At 36.0% G+C, this 9,621-nt stretch overlaps 1 protein-coding gene across 1 annotated transcript; it reads right to left on the bottom strand.

Annotated features, from left to right (window-relative positions):
- Positions 1-202: 202 nt before the first annotated feature.
- On the bottom strand, positions 203-9,189 carry LOC107090884 (UPF0676 protein C1494.01-like). The gene is made up of 7 exons (XM_015384492.1): positions 8,936-9,189; positions 8,729-8,853; positions 7,881-7,947; positions 4,901-5,057; positions 4,633-4,775; positions 4,257-4,367; positions 203-967 (listed from the first exon to the last, which is right to left on the bottom strand). The coding sequence occupies exons 1-7, from the start codon at positions 9,086-9,088 to the stop codon at positions 788-790; spliced, it is 936 nt and encodes a 311-aa protein (XP_015239978.1). The 5' UTR covers positions 9,089-9,189; the 3' UTR covers positions 203-787.
- Positions 9,190-9,621: the final 432 nt, after the last annotated feature.

The following is a 9,621-nucleotide window of genomic DNA, read 5'->3' on the forward strand; positions in this document are numbered from 1 at the left end:
GAATAAATGGGTAATGACTGGGTATGGTCATCTGACTGAACACCGGTTCTTCCTGAAGTTGATGTTGATCTCTTTTGTCCTCTTCATGTTCAAGATCAGGCTGTTATCTTTGCAGAGGTGGGCACTGTTTGCACTTGTGTTTGAACTCCTTACACAACCTGATTAAAGGACAGCATAAAGGGACCTTTGACAGTCACTTTAACACAGTGCCCATTGTGTTAGCATTAGAAAGCTGAATCAGGGCCAAGTTTAGCATCCATTGTTTCCTCTGAAGTGGATATTTGAAGAAATTATTCCTATGCGTATATTGAATTGTTTCACTTTATAATTTGGGTCTTTGTTTTCAGTATGTCTCCCTCCTCAGATGAGTTTGTATGTCGTTTGTGATCCTTTATTTTCCAGCTCTACTTAAAGTAAAATATTTATTAACATCAAGGACAGTGTGAGTTAATTTTAAGGGGAAACATGGTTTTATTAGATCCTGATTTAAAATTTCTTACAAACACATCAGTGAAAAAGAAAAAACAGTTTGCCACTTGGAAGTTTCCTGTGGAATGACTTCATGGAGTCAATGAAAGCTTTCTTATTCAAAATACCTTTAAACATTTCATTCAGTTTAGATTGTTTTGCTAGAAGGAAACAAAATATTTATTCCCCGCATCGGTTTAAAAATGTTGATCCATTTGCATCCAGGTCAAGGTGTGGAATCCAAATCTTTATGAAGAATGTTATGTGCTGGAGAAATTTGGCATTTGTGCACCATTTGATCCGACTGGTGAGCGCATCTTCAGCTGTTTCCATACGATTCGCTGAAACGCTGCATGAGGTAGTCTCCTCCTGTGATGGGAGGGTATTTGTTTGAGCCATCGCAGCACGTGATTAGGGCCTCGTCGTCTGGCTGGACGAAGTAGGCCAAAGACTGACGAGTGCTTGAGTCTCCAACTGGGGGCAGCAAAACACGGTGACGCTGCGAAGACAGGAAGCCATATTACTTGATTTTATTGATCTCACAGTGGACAAATTTACTCGTTACGTCAGCTTAAATAGTCAAAAGAGAAGAAGACAGTGCTAAAGAAAGAAAAAAGGTTCTTGGATATATACAGTATATACAATGGTCCACATATGACAGCTTTTTTTTTTCTATAGTAGGATCATTATACAGGTACACAGGGTGTTTACATGGGTATTTAAGGAGATGGATATTTATATTTATATATACAGTTATAGCACTGGGTGTCAAATATAGAGAAACAGGTTATTGCACAGGGTATACAATGGTGAATTATACATAGCACAAGTTATTGCTGTTATAGTCTTGCATTGTAGAGTCAGGTTACAGCAGGGATGAATGACCTGCGGTAGCGCTCCTTTTTACAAATAGGGAGTAAAAGTCTTTTACTAAAGGAGCTGCTCAGCTCCTCTACAGTCTGGTGCAGAGGGTGGAAGGTATTGTCCATAATGGATATAAGCTTGGACAGCGCCCTTCTCTCAGCCACTTCCTCCACTGGGTCCAGGGTGCAGCCTAGGACAGAAACGGCCTGTCTTACTAGTTTGTTCAGCCTGTTTCTGTCCCTCTCTGCGCTGCCAGGGGTCCAGCAGACGACAGTATAGAGGAGGGCTGATGCCACCACTCCCACTCTAACTTCTACCCCCCAAACACCAGACATCATTTAGATGTTGGTTTTTAGGCCAAGTCTGTCATAGTCTGGATTTAGTCTAGAAATAGTTGATAATAATTGGGCTGTTTGGTTTGTCTAATTTTGTCCCACTTTAGTCCAATAATAGACGCTGAAAAGACGTTACAAACCCAGTTTTCAACGTCTTTTCAGCAATCTGAAAATTACAGCTTTTCACCTTTCAACCACATGAAGACGTTTGGAACCATATCATGTTGTCTTTTCAACCAATTTTTGCTTGGTGGGTAGAGCCACATGTTTTCCGCACGGCTTTGGCACTCAGACACTTAAAATGTATGTTGGAAAAAAATTTGCGATGTAGAGGAGAAATCTAAAGTAAACTCACTTCACAACAGCTAATAATGTATCCTACACTCCAAACCTTCTAAAATACTTGAGCCATTGACAATTGTGATCTAAGTCTTACAATGGAAATAAGACTTCAGTAACATCATAATAATGGCTAAACCTGCTGTTTATGGTGTATGCAGCCCCCCTAGGTTAGGTTTCAATTTAGGTGTCTGGGAATCTAGATGATTAAAGCAGAGGGTTTGTTTAGTCTGGTGAACCATTTGTGTTGATTTGGGAAAATTTTTTGGACCATTATCCTGTTGAAAAACTCAATGAAGACCAATTGTCTGTTTTAAATATCACAGTATGTGTAAATTTATACCCTATTATACAAAAGTATAATAGAATATTCATTTAAACATTGCACCCATGACTATACCAGACCAGTTGAAGATCACATGATCCGTGTGATGTGCTTCCATAGCAGTTATGTGAAATATAAGGATTTCAATATGACATTAAAAACAACTCATCAAATTGTAAAATCTTGTTAACAAAAAAAAAAATTTTTTTTGCAGTCTTTCCATTTAGCAACTTAATTTCTGCATTTACAATTCAGAAAATCTTGTGTTTATTGGAAATTCACATAATCATTACCTGTAACTCTATATTAAGGCCCCCTGATTGATTACAAGATTGTAGACACCTGTGATACTAATTAGTGGACACACCTGAATTTAACACAAGTTAAAAGTAGTGGGATACCAAAAAAGGACATTCAAAGGATGAGTTTAACTGTTTGTGCTTTTCATTACAGGAACATTTTAATTTATGCCCCGCCCTTCTCTGACTGAGTATAGGTGGGGGTGTCTCCCAACCTGGAGACAACAGGCTCCAGGTGAAGATAATCAAATTAGGATTTGGGAGATGTTCACTCACAGAACAGCAATGCGGCCTGTGAGGGTGGCTGGGTGAAGATGACACTGCAGGAAAGTTTGTTCCAAAGAAAAGGAGCCGGTGAGCCACAGACTGTTTGAAGTGCGGAAAGATTATAGATTAATTTATGGTACATTGAGATTGAAATGCTAAAATAATGGATGGCGAGATAAAGCTCCATAAAGCACTGAAGCATTCCATCCAATTAGTTTGCTCACGTGCCATCAAGTGGACAACAAATGTAAAACATGCAGTGTGATTATAATGACACTATGGCTTTGGTCTGTGAAGCATTGAATAAATTAATCAATAATGTTTGTGATGCTTCTACATAAATTATAAACTTTTATATGGTTGCTTTCTTTATGATTAAATGACACAGTCAGTATTTTATTCATTATTTTGGTCCAAAATACTAGTTAAGTATTATAGCCACTTTCAAAAGCCAAGTCCAGGCCTGGACCCAATAACCATTGGATAGAAAGACAGACCCCTACTGCAGATACCACTATCACTTTCAGAAAATAATATTTCTGAATACTAATAATACAACTAAAACCAGTGGCTTGATTAGTTTCTGATCATTATATTGTTTATTATGACCAAAATAGTTTTAATCAACTAAATTGGTTGGAAAAATAACCAATCTATTCTTAGAATATATCCAATATCCAATTTTGGCTCCTCCCCTAAATGAGGCAAGCCTCTATACGCGCTTCACGGGAATGCCCCCTCCACTAATCGACACACGCCTTAAAGCCTTGGTTTAAACTAGGCATTACTAGTTAAAACGTATTGAGATGGTAAAAAAGGATTTATTTAGAGTGTGTGTTAAAGAAAAGGTAAATAAATACAAGATTGTAAAAAATCATAACTGAATAATACTTTAAATATGTTTTGATTTGGGGTGCTTAAATCTTACGGTATATTTTGTTCAGGGAAAAGTTATTTAAAGGGTGTTAAACATTTTTTTCTGTGTGTTTATGTTTAAAGGCTTTTCACCTATTGTGCAATTTTAACAACTTTCAATTAAAAGAGGAAAAAAAAGAATCAACTTTTAAGTTTTCAGTGAAATCCTATGGAATCTCTAAAAGCAAGAACTTTTTTTAAGTGGGGAAAAACCTGCAGTTTGAATCTCAAACAAAAAAGTGGGAACCACTTGACAATCAGCTTTGTATTTAACATAAAATGAGTGTAATAATTAAAGTATCTCTACAACAATCACCTGGGCTGGTGAACCGGATATCTGCTGTCTTTTGCAATCAACAGCTCAAAACTATTTTGATGTTTAACATCCAGTCAACATTTCAGCTAAGACAGCAAAGAAAATGTGTCAAATCCTTTTTAATTTACCACAGAGACCAAGTAATCACTAGTCCAGCGCTGCATCAGGTCAGCAATGTTAACCAAGACGGCTCCAGGGATAGTGGGCACAGAGATGAACTCCCCTGTTAGTGTGCAGACCTGGAAGGAGGATCACATACAAAACATGGTTAAAAACATATTCAGCAATCGAATAAAATAAAATGTAAACAATTAAAGGACCCTAAATTGCATCGCATGATACTTTAAATAAAGAATTCAACTCTAAAAAAAATCAGGCTAAAGAAACATGTAAAAAAAACAGCTTTACCTTCTATAAATTTGAAATCTATCCCAATATAAAATCTATGATCAAATCCTGCTGATGCATGTACTGAACATACTTAACAGAAGGTGAAAGAGTTACCTGCAGACCATCGGAGCCCTGGAAAAGCAGAGTAATGCTGCCGTAGTCTGAATGTTCGCCACATCGCAGCTGTCCCTCCTTAGCGCTCTCTCTTCTTACCGGGGGATAGTAGAGAGAGCGCAACGTTGTGCCGTTCTCATCAGCTACAGGAGAAACAGCAGCTCTATTAAAATACATAAGCTTGGAAAGTTTACATATTCAGTTTCAGCAGAATTAATTTCTCTCCATGATACACCATGACACCAGAGAGAGAATCTGTAAAACCTACTTCCTATAAATCGATGTGCTCGCAGGAACACATCTGGATCCAGACCGAGGCTCTGGGCCATCACCCTCAGCACTCGCAGACTCAACTCTTTACAGCGCTGGAAGAAAGACACTTGGATCTCTTGGAATCCTCTCACAGCATCTGATGATGGCCATTTCTGCAGAGTAGAGAAGCAAAGTAACCTGAGCAGAGAAAAGTTCTAACCAAAATTTAGAAACTTTTTATCATGCATCTTTATATGCATTTAGCTGCCAAAAAATAAAGTAATTTTTTTGTAAAAAAATAACTTTGTGTTTCCTGATTACAAAAACATAAGCTCATTTCATTTCAGTGTAAGCTTGTTAAAGCATTGCTGTATATTATTAGAAATGTTACTACTAAAGAAATGCCTTGAAGCATTATTACTTTGCTTTATTCCCAAAGATCTTTTTTAAATCATTTATTAATTCCTTTACATCTAAGAAAAAGAGCTTTAAAAGGCATTAAAGCACAGTTGTTCAAATGGCGAAGAGTCTGTGCAGTAAAAAGGCTTTGGGTCCCAATTCCCCCTAAGCACCAACTGTTTCTAAAGGAATGTATTGCTGAATCGTGCTCCCACCGGTGAAGAGCTCACTCTGGCAGTAGGCGAGTGAAAGTCCACTACTCAACACAAGGCAAATACTCCCAATGATGGAAAGGGAGGCAAATAGAGCTGCAACTAGGTTCCTTAAAGAAGATTTTTTACTAAATTAAACCAGGTGAAAGTAAAACTTTTCCACTTGAGGATTTCTGGATAGAGCATATTAACAGATAAAAACGTTTTTGATCTTAAATGCATAATATTTACATTTTTTTTTCAGTTCTGATATCATTTCTGCTCTAAGTGGGTCGCTTTCTCAGCTAAAGACATGTTTTACAGTCTCTATCCTCCAGTTAACGATTAATTGATTATTAAATCAGTTGACGATTATTTTAATAATTGATTAATACGAAAAATTGTTTCAGCTCTAGATTCAATAAAGTCCAAGAAAAAACATCTGGCTATTATCTGTTAGAGCAAAAAAGGATGCACTTTGGATGAGTGGTTTCTCCATTTTATCAGCTCAATTCCCTCTCCTGTATGTCAGATAGTGTTTGAACATGATAAGAGAACCTCACATGGTCAAAGATCATCACACTGAAACTTTAGGCTCCTAACCAGGAATTTCTCCAGATCTTAGTCACATTTAAAATCTGTGTACAGTTTTAATAAGGCCAAAAAATAAACATTAACTCCAGACGGGATTTGCATATTTTGGACAACAGAAAGACTACATATGTTGAGCGCCTCCTAAAAGCATTAATACTCTTTTTAACCTATTCACATAATGCACAAAATCCCCTCAGTTACACATGGTTGTGGCAGAATCATGCTGTCGGATTACAGCATGAACATGAAGGCTGGATAGGGTTCATGGAAGAAAACCCGTTAAAAGGCTAAAAACACGGAAAAGAATTAAATCTGTGACTGTTAGTTGAAATAAGAGCATCTGCCATCGATTTGGGAAGGAAGTAAGACCATAAGATGATTTACATTTAAAATAAATAAAAACATTATTTCAATGACACATCTAATCAGCTTATTTTAAGGGCTAAAAATTGTCCGTTTAACCCTTTAGAGAGCACTCGGTGAAATAACTTTCAAAATCTAAATTTCAAGCCATTAGTGTTATTGGAATCCAGGACAACACCGTATTACCGTTGTATGATAAAAAAAAATATGGATACTTTGATGGCAAAGATTTATGTCAATAATGAATATATTAAGAAAAAAAAGTGATTCTACAAGAAATTCATTAAAAACACAAAGTGAAAGAAACACGTTTTTGTTTTGTACAACATAACCATAGAGGCATTAATGCTGATACTGGTACTTACATTTTTTTAGTTTATTAACCTAAATATAATTATTAGCTAGTCTTATTAACTTCTTAATTAGCTTTTTTCCTTTTTTTTCTTGACTTATTACATTTTTTAAGTTAATTTACAGTACGTAATATATCATTTAAGGGTTCATCTAATTGGTCAAATGCCAAAATAAGATGTACAGCCATGTAGCAGCATCTTTGCTGAATGGCTGGTTATAGATCTTGTGCTTCTAGACCTGACTGAGGGACGGTGGGGACTACATTTGTAAGGGATATGCAAGTGTTCAAAAATGGTAACTTGCCCTATAAAGGGTTTAAGGCAGATAATTTAATTATCTGCTCCAATTTAAGGAAAATACACTTTTCTGAAGAAATATTTACTAATTTTTAATTCCATTTTTACAATAGACAAACAGCCACTTACGACTGGATATTTTAGATCAAAGTATATTTATGATTTATTTATGAGACTGGCCTGATTGAGGTCTGATATAAACAAAAATCAGCACTTTATAAAACCAGCAACTGAATATGTTTTTTGTTTTGTTTTTTATGGATGGTGAAGGGGCTGTTCACAATTGTCTACATTTTAACAAGTCTTCAAAAAATACTATTTTGAGACACCTTCACCAATAGCCTACAGGAAAATTTTTTTTTTTTTTTTTTTTTTGTCCCTTTATCATTTTTTTTTTTTACAAAGAACCAATGAATATTTGTGGCTATGATGAGGTAAAATTATCGTTTTAAAATACTTACAATCTTGCTGTTTTATACCAAGTACACTTTAATCATAGAATAAAATGTGCGATAGTGTTAGCTGAAATGTCATTTAAAAGTTTTTGAACATTTGCTTAAATGTTGAAAATTGTAAACGAGACTAATATCTGAGTTTTCTTATGTTTCCTAATCTTATCATTATTCCTGTAATACTGAGTCTGGATCAATAAAGATAGACGTGAAACCATCCACTGAATTGTACTTTAACCACAAACTGATAAGCACTGTAGCACTGTCTTTTTTATTATGTCTGAACACAAACACATGTAAGAACACAGAAAGACACGCTGAGTAAAATCATCCCTGTGAACGCTTACAATGTCAGGGTGAAATGATGCAGTGTTGAAGGCCTCCTTTAGGTCTCCAGGCCGACTCGGGTTTAACCTAAAAAAAATATTTTCCAGATTAAAGATCAGTCAACAAGATTTAACATATTATTTCACCCAGCTTTCTATAATTATTTATACCCTATGAGCTTTTCACGTTACCACAACAAATGTCTGCTCCTTTTCACAAAGCAGGTTTTATCAAATTCAGGCTCAAATCCTCAACTCTGAATTGATCTTGCCTAAGGTCAGAAACTCTGAATTGTCAGTTTCATAAAAGCTGCTGTGAGTAAGTTGAACTAACTCTGAGTAGGTCCACTCAGTTAAACACGTGCATAACAAGATTTGGTGAGTCACCATGGCAACCGGAAGTGCCAATTTTCACAACACTGGGACTTCATTTACTGCAGAAATTAGGGGAATAAATGGAGAATTTGTTTTAAAGACACAGAAATAGAGCTTCAGCTGCAAAGGAGAGGAAGATGGTGTAGGAGAAGATTTAGTCTTGCATATAAATTTATGCATGCATTTTATATTACACATGCATTTTACATCAATAAAACAGGATTATTCCTTTTTAAATTCACAACGGGAACGTTTAATATTGCGGTAAACTAGCTTCTATTTTAGAAAAGCTTCGAATTAACTTCGTTTTTATCCTATAAAGAAGAAAAAGAATAACTTTGAAAGGCCTCGAAAAGATTTCCGGTTCTGACAGCGCAGGAGGAAACCTCACGGTGCGGGTCTACAGCTAGACTGTCTTAGGTGAAATGGTGTGAATAATTTTACACGGCACTTCTAATTTTGTGAAGAGTTTATTTCACATCTGGATGACCTGCCTCTCAGTTTCCATCGACACCCAGCCGTGGTTGGGATTGTTAGGGAAACTCTTCCTGCTGAAGGGCTTCTTCTCCTCCTCTGGTTGCAGAAAAAACTTCTTAGATATGTCCATTACACGCTCCACCTGTGGAAATATGCAAGAACTAAAATACGAAATTCACTTTGGACGATATATCAAACCTGTACACTTTCTCAGGAGGACTCACCTCCTCTTGCGTGATCCCTGAATTTTCGAGGAAAACAAATCCAACTTGTGAAAATGCTTTTTTCAGCTCCTCACTCAGGGTTCGCAGCTGTTCGTCTGTAGCATCTTCCTTATTTAGACTATAAACACTAAAATCCACCACAGGAATGCTCATCTCTAATGACTTACTTCTCAAACAATCCCTAGAAAAAATAAATGCAGCAGTTCCAGCCCTGACAGAGATCTTATAGGTCACCTGTACACCATGAATTACGGTAGCAACGATGGCTTGGACTTTTCAAAATAAAACCAGGAAGTTTTATCATTTACACCCCTCTGGTCAAAAATATATATCACTTTTTTTTTAATTATTATTATTTTTATTGGAGCCAAAAGAGGAAATAACAAACATACATGCATAACTCTTGCGCTGGTCACACACAGAACCCAATTCTTAAGTATTACATATCTAGTGTTTTGTTTTCCTCCCTCTTGTTTAAGTAATTAGTCAATTCTAACACGATTAACTGTTACCATTCATCCAACTTTTTTACAGTTAACCTTTTTACTCACTACACCATTTTACTTTTTGCTTAAAATAACACATAGACCAATGTTTTTGAGGACAAGTAGAAAACATTAAATCATCTGTTAATCTAAAGTTTACTTTCGGTTGGTGTAATAAATGTTACTACATTCTTCTTGACA

Source organism: Cyprinodon variegatus, unplaced genomic scaffold (genome assembly GCF_000732505.1).
Source record: "Cyprinodon variegatus isolate N-32 unplaced genomic scaffold, C_variegatus-1.0 Scaffold314, whole genome shotgun sequence".
Lineage (NCBI taxonomy): Eukaryota > Metazoa > Chordata > Actinopteri > Cyprinodontiformes > Cyprinodontidae > Cyprinodon > Cyprinodon variegatus.